Source organism: Chelonia mydas, chromosome 1, assembly GCF_015237465.2.
Source record: "Chelonia mydas isolate rCheMyd1 chromosome 1, rCheMyd1.pri.v2, whole genome shotgun sequence".
In the NCBI taxonomy this organism is placed as follows: Eukaryota; Metazoa; Chordata; order Testudines; family Cheloniidae; genus Chelonia; species Chelonia mydas.
Genome location: NC_057849.1, coordinates 132969834 through 132986102, shown reverse-complemented (window position 1 = coordinate 132986102; position 16269 = coordinate 132969834). Strand labels below are relative to the sequence as shown.

Below are 16269 nucleotides of genomic sequence, written 5' to 3'. Positions count from 1 at the left end.
GCACAAGTCGGGGGCAGCTTCCTTAAAAGCCCCCTGCTGCATTTCCAGGGGAAGGAGCAGCCAGGATTGCTATCACACCATGGTGGGTTGGAAGAGAAGGCCATATATTTTTCTTTTTTGAGTGATGACACAGGTGAGGAGCAGGGTTATGGTAGAAGGGGAGATTGGGGCAAGTTTTGTGTCTCTGGGTCTGGGGGTGGAGTGGGTTGGTTATGTAGAGCTGAGATTTTGTTCAGAGTGCTTTTGTTTGGCTGTCTTTCTCCCCCTGTACAGATATTGGGGATTACTTTTCTCTGCACCTTACACTAGTTCATACCCTTTATTCCAACCTTGGTGATGGAGATTGGGCTCTGATGGACTAGCTGACATCCCTCCTATGTAGGTGTTCACTGGGCAGAGGACCTTTCACCTTTCTCCTTACTAAGGAAAGCTTTAGATGTTATATCTCAGAATAGGTGGGCCTCATCTTCTGTTATTGTTAAATGAAAGACTGGTTCTATCTAAAATACTTATATGCCCCTATTACTGTAGCATCTGAGAGCCTCGCAAGCTTTAATGTATTTAACCTCACAACACCCCAGTGAGGTCAAGCAGTGCTATTATCCCCATTTACAGATAGGGAACTGAGGCACAGAAAGACTAAATGGCTTTTTCTAACATCACAGAGGAAGCTTAGTGGAACAGGGAATTGAACCCAAGACTCCTAAATCCTAGGCTAGAGCTCTAATCACCAGGCTACCCTTCTTGGCTGATAATAAAATACTGGCCATCCATGATTTGACAATGGATGAAACGCTGACTTTACACATATGGCAGAGATGTGGTGGGATGACAACACAGAACCAACTTTGGCTAACAGATACCAGATCTAGGGTATGAACTCAAGGGAATAATTAAGGAGTTGCTGTGGCTCAATGGTTTACATCTGACCAAAAGCACAGGAAAGCCACTGCCCCAAAACTACACCTGATAGTGCTTCTCCGTGTGATATGCAAGTCCCGGGAAAGAGATGGGAACAGATCTGGTGATATAGATCACTCACTGCTGCTGCAGAAGTTCCAGTACAAGCTGAGGAAGTTCCTACTTGTGGCATCAGAGGCACTGGGGGAGACAGTGCCCAAGGAGTTTTAAAATCCACACAGATAACAAGTCTTCTAAATCAGCTCAGGACTTCATGGCTGCCATGACAATACTAGGATTATCCCATGTCACTGTATGCTCCACTCACACTTCTGGCCACACTCTGAATCTGTTTGGGTTAGGAACACACATTGACATGCTTCTGCTGGTGTGAGTTCTAAACCCATCTCTCCTGTTGAGGTGGAGGAATCTGCTTTCATGATCTGCCCCTAGAGGTTAATGAGACCTGGGCATTCCAGAGCGTTCTAGAGGAGAAGACTTTCTTGCCCACAGAACACTCTCAGTAGGTTAGCAGAACTTTATTACAGTCTTTGAAGACATTGAGGGGAGGGGTGATGGGGGATGAAGTTTCTTTTAGGAATTTGAAGGGTAGGGAGAAATGGATATTTTCCCCCTTTGTTTTCTGCTGCCTAGTGGTTGTATATCTGGGGAGGGGTATGCTGTTGTTTTGGATGGCAAGGATATCTAGAATCTGGGATAGGTTCTCTTTTCTGTGTGTTTCTTTAAATAGTAGCAGCAGAAAAAAACCCCCAGCTATTACAAATAAAATAATTAAATGTGTAACTTGGAGAGTATGGGAAAAGGTACAGAGATCACATCAGCTCCCGTTTAACACATTGCTATTAGTTTGAATTTGTCCCTTTTTCTTTAAACCAAAAGTGGCTACATTTTCTTTTTTTTTCAATGACTTGTCCCACATGGACAAAAGCAGTTTCTCTGGGAGGTACTTAGTGATGTATTCAGGTTTTATGAGACTGCAGCTGCAAGTATAAAGCCAACCAGTGCCAGTATAAATAAATCAAAATCTTAGATGTTATTTTTCTTTCCTTTGGATAATAGTTCCAGGCTCATTTGCCATACATCTGCATGTCATGACTTTCTTAATGTGCTGCTTAGCGAGCCTTCCCCCTAGAGGATGGTGCTATAAAGAACGTACTGTATAATTTAGCCGGTATGGTTCGCTTAGTCTTTACTCAGAACACAGCAAGAAAAATTAACAGGAAAACCCCATTCCCAACAAATTTCCTCTCAACAATCAGTAACACAAAACTCCAGGCTTTTAATAAAGAGCCTATGGAGGTTTTCAAGTCAAGTCTGACGGCCCAGCAAACCTGAACATCTGCTTTCAGTTTCTGCTTTGAAGTCTTCCTATTGAAATGAAAAATTCTTATAGCTCAACCTAAAAACCTTTATGGTGCCAGAAAACCAACCCTCCTTCTATTTACAGAAGAAAATAGGGGCAAGGAAACCAACCTACAGATGTGATAAAAATATGGGGACAAAGGTGCACAGTCCACACACCTTTTTGGTTTGTAATAATATTATGAAAAACTGCATACTCTCATTTTAGAATCACAGGTGAATGGAGGCTGGGCTGGGGGCAGCTTTTTGGAGATATCACTAATCCTTTTTCGAATCTGATTCATGTCTTAAAGTAGCCTAAGGTGTTAAATTTAAGCCTTCTTAAGTCTGGATGTCAGCAACAGCTGGAGGGGGTCCTTCCCCATATTCATCTGGAAAATCTTATGCTCCCACAACATGTTCTGTAGAATCCACTGTCATCAGAGTTTGCTAACTTCCACATATGGACATCACAGGAAGGAACAGCCTGAGCCTCCATGAGAACGCGGAATGCACTGGAGAAAGCCAAAGGCCAAACTGCTTAAGACTAAGGCTGTGAGGCTGGAATTTTTGACAAAAACCCTCAGCATATAATCCTATATTTATTGAACACAAACCTTCATGCATTTATCAACAACTTTGATCCATTTCTCCCCTGCCATTATTTATTAACTTCATATCTGGTAGTATATAGATTACTACCTGTCTGTCTTTTACATTTTGTGTTTATAATGCCCATGTGAAAATGCATCAGCTTTAATTCACAGAGAATTAAAAGAGCTCTGCAAGCAACAATGCCAGTGGAGGCTAAGGGCTAAAAGTGAGTTTTTTCTTTAGACACATTCTGTGCAAGACTAGGAAACCAAGGGACTTAATTAGTCACATTAGGTGACTAATGCCTGAATTAAGCAGGTTGAGTTGGAAAGAACATACAACAATTGCTAGACTCCAGCTTTTCGTATGCTGTGCTATACAAACAGGAACATTGTTCCTGAGAGCAAGAACAAAAAGATGGAGATGTACATTCCTTTCTCTCACATGTGCCCCTGTAACCACGGCTGGGAATTGGTACATAAGAACCAACAGGTCCCAACAGAGAAGAGTTATTGCTGTCAACTCCTATATGCTATATATTGGCTCCTCTTTGACACCTAACCGCACGTTAGGATTATCACCTGCCAGGTTTTCTAAGAGGTTCGTTTATAAAACAAGTTTCTAACTTCTGTGTATAAAAGTGAAAGAGTGAGCAGGCATGTGTGTACATATATCAATTTCCTAACCTTATGGAAAATTCCTATAGAACTTAATAGGGATGCAACCAGTAAGATTCCAGAGTAATAACTCTAAAAACTGATTGCGTTTAGTGGAAAATGCTACTGTTTCAAATTTTAAAAATTACATAGGTTGGTTTACAAATCCTATAGAAAGACTACCACTCTTCTTTAGGAATTATTGCAAAATAGTCTGAGAATGCACAGAAACTTGGTATCATTTACAAAACTCCCATTAAGACATTTCAAGAGTTGATCCAGGAGCAAGCTCATTTAATTTTTAAGATATATACAAATTTGAGTGAAAAAAGATGTTGACAACATTAATGAAAAGATGGTAAAGGGATTTGGCCAAATAAGCTGATCTATATGAATGAGTCTCTTCAGTGTGTGTAGCACATAGAAAAAAAAATATGTATAAATTACTGTACTGATAGCATCGGACTCCAGTTAAGATACATAATATTTTTGCTACCAGGGAGGTGCTTTCTTGGAGAGGGTTGTGGGTAAAGGGGTACATATTGCACATGTTGTGGTTGTGTCCAGGAACTAGGCAGTTTGGGGAAGAAGTTGCTAGAGAGTTTCATTTTATGACAAAATGCCAGCATTCTAAAGATACCTTGACCTGCTCACTTAATGCTCCAGTAAAGAACCTTTATTTTAAACAGAACTGCAAATTAATTTTTTTATATTGATAGCAGCTAGATTGTTTTGGACATTATTGGAAAAATGTGACCCTTCTTCCTATGGAATTGTGATACAGTAAAATATGGACTGTCCTTGTAATGGAAGAGCTATCACACACAAGAGAAGTGCCAAAATGAGGATAAAAAGAAAAGGAGTACTTGTGGCACCTTAGAGACTAACCAATTTATTTGAGCATAAGCTTTCGTGAGCTACAAAGTCTCTAAGGTGCCACAAGTCCTCCTTTTCTTTTTGTGAATACAGACTAACATGGCTGTTACTCTGAAAAATGAGGATAGGTACTTAGGAATTTGGTCACCCTCTCTTGTGTATTCAGAGGAAGAGGGCACCCAGCCAGCACACCAGAAGCTTTAGCCAAGTTCTTTGAATATTAACCTGATCCTGAATAAATAATGTAGTATGTAAATTGTAACTTTGCCTTAATAAAAAGTTTCAAAATAAATAAATTCCCATTAAAAATCTCACCACCTCGGGTAGGGAACGACAGTGAGAACTAGAGAAACTGCGGCATTTCCACAATACTGGATTACACTTGTCTGCTGAAAGTCTTGCTGCTTGCTTTAGGCAATACCTGAGACAGCAAATGGATCACAGTTATTGAATAAAGGATGGTAGAAGTCCTGGGCTCCATTTTAAATGGAATTATAAGAGTCTTACAGTGACAGGGTTAGAGCTGCTTTTTAAGCTTCTGGAAATCCTGTGATGTCAGCCTATGCTTTGTTGAGATTGGTGAGTTAGTAGGAAAACAGAGCCAGACTTGGGTTTTTCATGTTCTGAGATGAGCAAAATCACCTTGAACAATGTGATATGCTAGATAGAGGGGAGACAAGGACAGTTGTGTCTATGTGCTGCTATTTAGCAATCTAACAAAGAACAAGACAAGAATGCAGAGGTCTAGCTGGGTAACACAAATAAAGTACCAGTGCATAACAGAATGCTGCATGAAACTTCTAGTTTCAAAGTTAGCACTGCCTTTTCCTTGCTCCTTTAATAACTTCATACAAAGAGTGAATTAAAAGAATCAGTTCCTGTTTTCCCAGGAATCCATATTGCTTATGTAAAAACTCTTGGGATTCTATTCTCAAATAAAAGGCTGAAACAGACACAAAAGTGTGTGATGGAAGAAATGTACTTAGTCAATACACAACCAGAAGTCAGGAGAAACAGAGGCCTGACAAAAGCAGTGGACTGGAATAAGATGAAGGCCAGATGTGGGAACGGTTAACACCCCTCTAGGGAAAGGTAAAAGGGTTACAATTTTGTAGGTTCTCAGAGGCAGTTCAGAAACACACTTCAACATGCCATTCAAATCTACAAACTGAGAGGCAAAAGTAAACCTGAAGTACTACAGACAGTATTATAGAATCATAGAAGATTAGGATTGGAAGAGACCTCAGGAGGTCATCTAGTCCAACCCCCTGCTCAAAGCAGGACCAACCCCATCTAAATCATCCCAGCCAGGGCTTTGTCATGCAGTATTTGTCATGTATACATGCAGTATTCTGTATGCAGTTCACTGTAGTAGCCATTTTCCGTTCTATATATAGATTAAAAACCAGCAACCCACATCTGGATTTTACATTTATTAACCTCTGTAACTATTCAGTGATGTTAAGAGGTTTAGCTACATGATTCTCATTACAAGCAATGAGAGCTACATGGCTAACCTCTAGCATAACACTTTGATTTATCATGCATTAATAAAATCTAATGCCATTGCAATGGAAAATCATTCATAGTATCCCTTAGAAAACTGTTATCCAGACCTAGTGATGCCTCTCCCAAATATGGTATAGTTTTAGGACTAATCATGCAAGATACCAACTACTCTAAATTACCAGGGTGAAAGTACCCATTGATTTCAAAAAGTCCAGGATTTCACTCCCATTGCCTTTTGAATTGGGAGCACTTAGGTGCTCAGTAGAAGTCTGTATGTCTATTTTGCTGTCGGCTGCTACACACGTCTCTTTTAGCACCAATGCTGTCCAGGTTTGCCCTCCCACTGAGTATGTTTTAGATTATTTTCTCTACCAGACTTGCATACATTTTCCCAATTGAACTCTCATTTTATTCGTTTCTGTCCATGTTTCTAATTTCTCTATTTATCTGTATTTTTTCTCTGTTCTCTCTGGAGTTCATACCTCCCAATTCACGATCATCTGCAAATTTTAATAATGTGCTACTTTTTTTCCTCTTCTGGATAATTAACAAACTTCAACAAGTTAGGACTAGAATACAGAATATTAGAATACTGTATTGTAGTGAACAGTCCCAGACTGTCAGAGAGACGGAGTAGATGGTCTAACAGGATTTTTCAGTCTCTACTACTGATGATTCTATAAGACTAGCCCCTGTAGAGTGTGTAATAACCATCGCATACGCTCAAAAATTCTTCCTTTGTTCTCATTCAGGTAACTTGTAAAATATAACAGGGTGATGCATATTTATCTTTGAAATATTTCTGTTTAAGTAAAAATAACTCATGCATAGATTTGGTCAGAAAATAGGGTTCCCCTGATGAAAGATTTCAGCTTTTCCTAGAAAAATTGAAAACCTTTGATACAGAAATTTTCAATCAAAATGAAACATTTTGACATTTCTGCATCAATTTTTGTTTTGTTTTGTTTGTGGACCCAAATATAAACGTTTTGTTTCAGTTAGAATGTATTGTAAAGCAAACTATGTCTCCCATGATGCACCAGTGTCCCCTCTTGCTGAACCACTAGGGTTCATCAAGGGTGATGCAGTATGGCTGGGGAGCCCTGCCCATGGAGGAGACTGTGGGCATGAGGTACCTGAACTACAACTCCCATGAGAGACTAAATTTCCACATCTAAATTTTCAGGTTTCGGTCAATTTCACTTTTATCTTGTATTCAAAGTACTATAAAGGTGCCCAGTGCTACCATGATAGGTACTAGGGACCATTAAAAGTGTATGGAAAACTCCCACATCTTGCGTCTTGCGTTTCACAGGATTGTCCCAGTTTTGAGCAAGCTAGGTTCTCACTGTATTTGCACTGCGTTTTGATGTTACACTTAGAAGATGTTGCAACATCATAATTTGTCCTAAAGGACAAACTTGTAAAACTGTCAGCCCAAAGTAGAATTTAGTATATTTTGCTACAAGTTCTGGCAGTATACAGTCTCTCTCTCTCTCTCACTCACACACACACACACACACACTCACACTCACTCTTTTGGCATGTCAGAGTCATGCTCTTAAATCAAACTATGTACAAAATCTGACCAAAATTAGATATTTTTGCTTGATCTTGGGTAAATCAGTTTGATGTGGTCCAAATTTCTGAACCTCTAACTGTCATGCAAGTCAGCCCCAGAATTACCTGATGGAAAGGTATGTCAAAGAGTGGTGACAAAGCAGGGATAATATTAACGCTGTAATCTTAACACCCTTTCGATGTTGACTACATTCTTGTCCTTTGCAACTTGGAAGGTGTAGTTAGTATATAGTGTTCACTGAACTTGAAAACTGTTCTCCACGGCCATATACCTTTGCACTAGAATTAAGAAATTAATAGACAATGGGCCAAATTCAGCCCCGAAATAGTCTTGTCCTTATTGACTTCAGTCATGTTGGGTCTGAATTGAGCCTAACAGATTCAGTATTGATACAAAAAAGGATTTTGCATTAATAGTCACTATGTACAGCATCTAGAACATGCTAGATGCTAGTCATGCTTTTTAAGGTATCACTGCAAGGTTTGAGATACCACAGTAACGGGAATAAGAACCTGTATAGAAGATAACGTCACAACACATTTTGACGGTGCTAGTGTGATACAAATAAATTATAGAATTACATAGAATCATAGAAATGCAGGGCTAGAAGGGACTTGGAGAGGTCCAGCTGAGGGAGGTCTATACCCAATCACCTAAAGTTTAAAAGGATTAATGGAACAGGACCCATGGAAAAGGCTACTGTGACATACAAAGTAGATAAGAGTTTATGAGAATATTTTCACAACATTTTTCCTCTGATGAATGGAAACATTTTCAGATCTCCCCTGAGGAAGATTTATCGAATTAAGTTGTCGGAGAAACTTTCCCCAGAAAATAAAAAGGTGCACTTAAATAGGCTGCTCTTGTCTTTATGTTTAATTTTTCCTCTTTTGGAGGGTCATTTTCATTTAGGAGTTGGCATACACATCTCTGTGGACAGAGAAGACATAAGACAAAACTATAAACAAAAACATTTTAGCACGAAAAGCAAGCCCTGTTCCCTCCACACCCATTTTACCTGAGCTTGTTTGCAACTCTTCTAGAAAGGTCTGAATAGTTCAAGAGGCCAAGCCTTTGAGGAAAAACTGCAGCAGATTTCTTTAGGGAGAGAAGATAGATAAGACCATATTCTGCTCACCATTACACCAGTGGGATCCCACCGGTGTAACAGAACGTAATTTGGCCAAAATAATACTTTTATTACATATGCAATAAGAGATTACTTTTGTAATATGTGTGTGACTTCAGTGGGAGTTTTGTCTGGCTAAGGAATGCAGGACTGGGTTCTAATAATCATCCCATAGTTACCTAAGAAAAGTAAAAGCAATGCATCTCTGGGGATCAGCAGTTACTTACCAGAACATTCAAATCCACTACCTCTGTAGCCCTGTTTACATTTGCACTTGAAGGATCCCTGAGTATTGAGGCACTCTGCATGGATGTTACACTTGTGTGTACTTGCAGCACATTCGTTTATATCTAGAAAAGGGATAATTCAGTGAAAATTTCATTCAAATCATAGTTTCATAACAATCTGCCTGTGGCAGTCATCTGTTTTCAGACAGTTTAAGCACCAGCATTAGAACCTGAGACCACTGCTAACAGAAGAATCCGCTCTGGGTATGGACTCTTGCTTCTTTCTCAAGACCAAAACTTTTGGCCTGTGTGTCTGAGCATGACTTGTAGTACAATAATTTTAGGGCCTGATCCTGCTCCCAGTGAAGTCAATGGAGGTTTTGCTTATGACTTCAGTGAGAGCAGGATTGGGCCCTGAGATTGTAAATGTTGCTCTCCTAACAAAATACAAAGGGCCCATGAAAGTAAGCATGACTATGATGAAATGCAGTCATTTAGGCCCTAGTTCTGCCCTCCTTGCATGGAATAGCACCTCACTCCAAGAACAATCCATTGCAAGTAAGAACTGGCAGAACTGTGCCTGTAGATTGTAAGATCCACAGGGCAAGGGGTTCTTGTATTTGTTTGAGAAGTGCCAGGCACGTACAGGATGCTTCTGGAAATATAATTGATATATTCAGTAAACCATTATGTTAAATTGACATCAGAACATTTTAAACAGTGGCAGTAACTGATTTAATTGTTTTGTTCCATTTGATTTTGCTACTGAATGGCACAAGAGCTTTTCTGGTTTCTCCCACATGAGGGAGCTAAGTTCTTACAAAGGTAAAGTTTTGCACCTATTCATATGTTACCCACCCATGATTCACACCCAGCAGGTCAAAGGTACAGATGCAAAGCATGGGTCAGCATGGACACACAAGTAACAGAGAACTCTGCATCAAAAGGCTGATGTATTTGTCAATAAGATTCAGACCTGCAAGCCTTAGGCCTGGTCTCACCATTTTGTCTATGCACATACATATATGGGGGGCAGGGCGAAGGCTATGGTTTTCAGTTTTAAGGCTCCTGGGATTTGAGTACAACAGGAAACCAAGACTCCACTCTCCTAAATCTGCCTTAAAAAAAAAAACTCTCAAAAACAAGACAAACATTAGTTCTCTTTTGTATGTGCTCAGTGTAATTCCAATTCTCTCAGGCCCTTACGTACTGTATCATTAGAGCAACATTTTTCAGTGCCTGCCACATCAACTACAAATTTGCTCTTCTTATGCAATATGTGAGGCCTCTAGTTAATGGACTGCAACAAGGGACTAGAGAGGTTTGACATTTGTTTTTGCATCTGTATATGTTAAAATGACAGAGTATTTTCATCTGTATTTGTCTCTGCATCTGAAAGATCAGAGATGTAACACAGTTCTTCAAAGTAATTAAAACCTGCTTTTTCTAGCCAGTTATTTTTTCTTATCTGAGCTGTACAAACAAACAAACAAACATCTCTTTCCACTGTGTTACAACTTAATGAAAGCATAGGAAGCTGCACCTCACTATGCCGATCAGAGCCGAAAAATGAATTTACCCGATTGGTTTTAATCCAAACAAGTGAGCTTTCAATTAGCATTCTTAAATCAAAAATGAGCACTCCCTTGTAATCCATTGTTCCCTTGTTGCAGATTTATTACAAATAATTGTACTTCTTTTGTGAAATTTCCTAGAGAGGTCTTGGCAAGATAAGGCAATATAAATTGCAGTTGCCATTGTAAATTTTCATTGCTATATATAGTTTTTCAGTCACCAGGCTGCAGAGATTAGTCAATATCCCAAGGAGGACTCTAAATGATATTTTACATCTGGTTCTGAGCTGCACTCTCAAGCAGAAGCCAATATTCATGCTTAAAGCAAAATCCACTGACCACCATGCAATAACATGAAATATATACATTGAGGAAAGGGAAGAGACAAACCAACCTAGTGCCTAAATCTTACCTACACAGTCATAATGGCCACTGACATATTTCAGTTCATAACCAATCTGACACTTGCAATAGTAGCTTCCAAATGTGTTGACACATCTGCGGTTATAAGAGCAAATAGCTTTGCCAGTGGAGCACTCGTCAATATCTAGGGCAAGGAAAATGGAAATTGGTAAGATTAAGCAGAAGGAAAAGGAGGAAGCAAATGCAGTGCTAGTTGTCACTTGCAAGGTGTGCTTTGGTCACAGCTGTCACTGGAACCACACATTTCAAAATGTCCATGTTATAAAACATATCCTGTGACTTTTATATTTGGGGATTGTTTTGCGTATGATTAGGTGGATATGATGGTAACAGTAAAGCCAAGTTCACTGAAAACCTTGAGAGCTGCCAAGTTAAAATTAGGCTGTGTGACAAGCTGGGAGACAGCAGGAACCATTAAAGGTAATGGTTTGTCATATGGTCATGGCATATGCGTGGGGGAGAGAAGTACTTCACAGATTGTGATTTCTCTTGGGGGGGGGGGTTGGGAGGAAACAGCAGAAGACTCTTAAGATAAGGCCTTTTGCAGAGGTGGGAAAGCACCAGTGAAGAAAAAACATCAGTTTTCTCTCCTGATTTCCTGCCCTGCTGCTTGCAGTGGTAAATCCTTTCACTCTGGCAGAAAAGTATGAAATTATGGGTAGAACTCAGGCTGGAAGTCATGAGTCCCTGGGGGTAGGAGACAGCTGTCAGGGGCATGCAACCACCCTGCCCTTCCTGATAAGTGGTAAAGGGGTCCTGGTATGGAAAATGCCAGAGAACCATGGTTTGAAAGGTTCTTCATTGATCTGGAGTGGTTATACGTTAAATAGGTTTTAATTTTTTTTCTTATTGCAAAATGAAGTAACATTTTTATTAAAATAATGCAACTGGTGACATATGGAATTTAAAAATTGATGGTATTTGCCTTCCCTCTCCCTCCCGCAACCTCATATGACCAAACTGTGATGTTAAATAGAATTTGCGATGACAAACCATTGTCCTTAACTACAGGAACTCCCCGCTTAATGTTGTAGTTATGTTCCTGAAAAATGCTACTTTAAGCGAAACGATGTTAAGTGAATCCAATTTCCCCATAAGAATTAATGTAAATGCAGGGGGGGGTTAGGTTCCAGGGAAATTTTTTCGCCAGACAAAAGACTATATATGTTATATATACACACACACACAGTATAAGTTTTAAACAAACAATTTAGTACTGTACGCAGCAATGATGATTGTGAAGCTTGGTTGAGGTGGTGGAGTCAGAGGGTGGGATATTTCCCAGGGAATGCCTTACTGCTGAATGATGAACTAGCACTCGGCTGAGCCCTCAAGGGTTAACACACTGTTGTTAATGTAGCCTCACACTCTACAAGGCAGCACGAATGGAGGGAGGGGAGATAGCATGGCAGAGAGAGACAGAGACACACACTCTGTGTGTGTGTGTGTGTGTGTGTGTGTGAGACACACACACACACACACCCCCTGTGTGTGAGAGAGATGCGCATTGCCCCTTTAAGTACCCTGACATCACTCTAAGTACATTGCCTTTTCAAGTAGATCAGCAAGCTGAGACAGCAGTTGCTGCCAGCAAGCTCCCTCTGTCCTGAGCCCTGTTGTATGTCCCCCCTGCTCTATGGAGATGGGGTACAGGAGCGGGGGGCAGGAGCGGGGATGGGGGACACCCTGACATTAGCACCCCTCTTCCCCCCCAGCTGTACAGCAAGCAGGAGGCTCCCGGGAGCAGCTCCAAGGCAGAGGGCAGGAGCAGCACATGGCAGGGGGGTGGGGGGAGGGACACCTGAATTGCCCAGCAATTGACAGCCTGCTGGGTGGCTGCAGCACAGGGAACTGAGGGGAGTGGGGAGCTGATGTGGGGTCTGCTGGTCCACCCTGGGTCCAAGCCCCCACCAGCTGGCTCCAATGGGCTGCTCTTTCTGCAACCAGTGGACAAAGCAGGTGGCTGCCAAACAACGTTATGAGGGAGCATTGCGCAACTTTAAACGAGCATGTTCTCCAATTGATCAGCAACGTAATGATGAAACAATGTTAACTGGGACAACATTAAGTGAGGAATTACTGTATTATTATTACTTATAATATAGCATTGTGAAGTGGTATATTAAATGTATCTGACACAACAGTCAAATATCCAAACTTGATGGTGTAGGCCAGGGATTGGCAACCTTTGGCACGCAGCCCAGCAGGGAAATCTAATGATAGGCTGGGACGGTTGGTTTACCTGCAGAGTCCGCGGGTTCAGCCGATTGCAGATCCCACTGGCCACGGTTCGCTGCTCCAGGCCAATGGGGGCTGTGGGAAGCGGCGCGGGCTGAGGGATATGTTGGCCGCCGCTTCCCACAGCCCCCATTGGCCTGGAACGCTGAACCGCGGCCAGCGGGAGCTGCGATCGGCCGAACCCGCGGACACTGCAGCTAAACAAACTCACCCGGCCCATCAGTGGATTTCCCTGACGGGCCGCGTGACAAAGGTTGCCGATCCCTGTTCTAGGCATTTGCTTGTATGTGAAGAAAAATCAGAACTGCGGAGTCTTGGAGCAAGACTCCTTATATAACAAGTTTTACTCAGTGCCCTCAAAGTGTTTTGGTGGGGGAGTGTTAGCTATAGGCGTTGCACAACAGTCAGTTTTGGATTACACGGTTAAAACTCTTTGCAACTCTTTAAATATCTCCATTTTATGTCCACTTACTAAATTTTTTAATTCACTTGAAGTCAAAAATCTTCCCCTGAGCCACACTGTGAATTCCTCAGTCTTGATCTTCATTGCCTAGTTTGCATTCATTCCAGGTGCAGAAGACCCACTGATAACAGAGGGAGTACTGAATGCAGAATAGCCATAATGCAGGTCAGGGAGGATTCTTACCTTATGGAGTAAATATTCTATAGCTCATTATCTCTAGATCATTCCCAGCCTTTATTCCTTTGGATTCTTGGGTAGGTGTTGCCAGGCAACTTGCAGGTTATGGTCCAGATTTCCAAAATGTGGCCTACAGGACTCAGGATTGTGTACACAATTAATTGTGAATTCAAATATTACCAGACAGATGGCCAGCTACCTGAAGTGTGCGCACCATTTTGGTGGTGATCTGGAAATTGCTAATATTGTGCCTGCGATTAACTCTGAGGGCCAAAAAAAAGCAGGTGCACATTAAGTGGGTGCAAGCTATGCACACAAGAAGGCTGGGCTGAGGCCTAGGTGGAAATCTAGTCCCATAGTTGCTAGATGTTTTTAAAATTGTGACCAACTAGAATGCCTGAGGTGTGTTGCTCTTTGGATCCAAAAATACTGCAGCATTTTCAACCCATTTTACTTATACTAAACCTTTCCTGTTGGGCTGCTTGTCTATTGTAAGTACTTACATGATCCCTACTACTTTGGTATCTGAGCCCTGCACAATATTTAATGTATTTATCCTCACAAAGGCCTGTGAGGTTGGAAGTACTTTTATCCCCATTTCACAGAGGGGAAACTGAGTCACAGAGCAACCACACGACTTGCCCAAGGTCACACAGGAAGTTTGTGATGGAGAAAGTAATTGAATACAGATCTCTCAAGTCCCAGGCTAATACCCTAACCACTGGACCATCCTTCCTTTTGCTCATGTTTACACCATTTCTACTGGAGCATTAGCATTTATCTAAACTCCTTTTTAGTGTTTTAAGGTGTATGCTGAATGTACTGAGGTACTTCATAAGCTAAACAAACATATGAAACAATCAAAATGGATGTATGAATAGCTAAAAGAAAGATTTAGGAGAAACTGTAGACTTGTCTGTTGTATTTAAACACATGCTTCCTGACTGTCTGCCTTCAAATACCTCTTAAATAATTAAAACAAATGTTAATAATAAAACTACAATGGGAGGCTGGTTAGAGAATCCTGCTGATACACCCAAAACCAGGACATTTCCAATCACATTCATTTCATTTTCAAGGAAAGAAACACCCATTATGGCATGTTTATGGTTTGGAAGCTGAGCCAAATGTCCATATGGGTTCACTCTATAGCTCATAGAGCGATAAAACACTCAGGACATATGAAATTTGTGTATGGTGCACTGTTGCAGCTGTGTGTCAAAAGGACAACTCCTATGGTATGTCTCTCCTTAGAAAAAGTGTGTCTAGGTTGACGTGCTTAATTGATCTGTTGCTTGAAAGGTTATGCATGTTTTTTTGCCAATATAGTTAAAATTCATTTCCTGTGTGTTTGACATGTCAAACCTCTCCATGATCCAAAATATTCTTTGGGCTGTAGAGTGTATTCCTATAAAATGTATTCCTCAGCAACATCTGAAATTGAATAGCTACTGTATTCCTCTGCTCCTATCAGATATTGCCTGCACAGCTGTTCTTTATAATCTGGATTCCAACCCAAACCATTTGTAGTGTGATCAGATTCCATTGTGAAAGGGACTGTGTACATGCATGAAATCATCATCATCATCTCTGTCAGAGACATTTTCACAAGTAATACTCTAAGCGCAAGAGGAGGTATTTCTACTGTACTTTTGGGTCAACCACAGAAAATACAGTTTTCTTAGTTATGAGTAGAACTATGTGAAGTTTTTTTGAATGAAAAGTTTATTCAGCAAAACGTGCAGTTGTGGTCAACCTGAAACTATGTGTAAAATGTCACACAAATAATTTCAGCCATTCAGAAAATGGCCAGAGAAGGAGAAGAAAGAGGAGTTGGTGCTGTCGCTCTTGTCTCTTCCCCATCCCTCATAATCTTTGGGCCAGTGGGTAGGGCACTCTTCTGAGATGTTGGGGCCCCATGTTTGAATCCCTGCTCTACAACGAAACCAAGATGGACTTTTTCAATTCACCACAAATTCCAAAAAACTTTCAGATTCAGTTCGACCTGAATTAAATTTGTTTTTCAGTTTTTTGGTACTACCACCAAACTGGGGGAAAAAAAATCAGTCATTGCCTGGCTCTAGTTAGGCGTTTCAATCGGCTAAAGTTGCCTGACTGGAATGGAAGTTACACAAACTCTCTGCGCATTTTTGTGATACACAGAACTAGCCTTGGAATGCCGAAATTGCAAAGTTTGCAGATGCCTGGTACACCTAAACTCTTTTGGAAGCTTGCAAATGAACTCGTGTGCCTAGTGATCTTTGTTGTGTGAAATGAGTACAATGTTCTGAAAATAAGTTTATCTGATAGTCTCAAGCCAGTGGCACAGACATACCTGAAGAAGTTCTTTTGCCCTCCCTTTAAGAGGACATAAGTGTGCAGTTTAAGATTTCTGCTGTGTATCTAGTGCATGCTATTGACTATGTTCCCTCTTAAAATGAAATAAGTATCCTTAGGGTTACCGTAAGTGAAATAAAATGACCTCTGAATGTACAGATAACCTAACTGAAACAAGTGGTGATCTTCAGACAGAAACAAAGTGGAAGCCTTGCTGTCAGC

At 40.8% G+C, this 16269-nt stretch overlaps 1 protein-coding gene across 1 annotated transcript in view; it reads right to left on the bottom strand.

Annotated features, from left to right (window-relative positions):
• EGFL6 (EGF like domain multiple 6) overlaps window positions 1-16269 on the bottom strand; it is a 70217-nt gene that overhangs the window by 23231 nt on the left and 30717 nt on the right. The window contains exons 6-7 of the mRNA XM_037900332.2: window positions 10822-10956; window positions 8836-8958 (exon numbers count right to left, since the gene is read on the bottom strand). Coding sequence (XP_037756260.1) covers window positions 8836-8958; window positions 10822-10956 — 258 coding nt within the window. The remainder of the gene's footprint in view (window positions 1-8835; window positions 8959-10821; window positions 10957-16269) is intronic.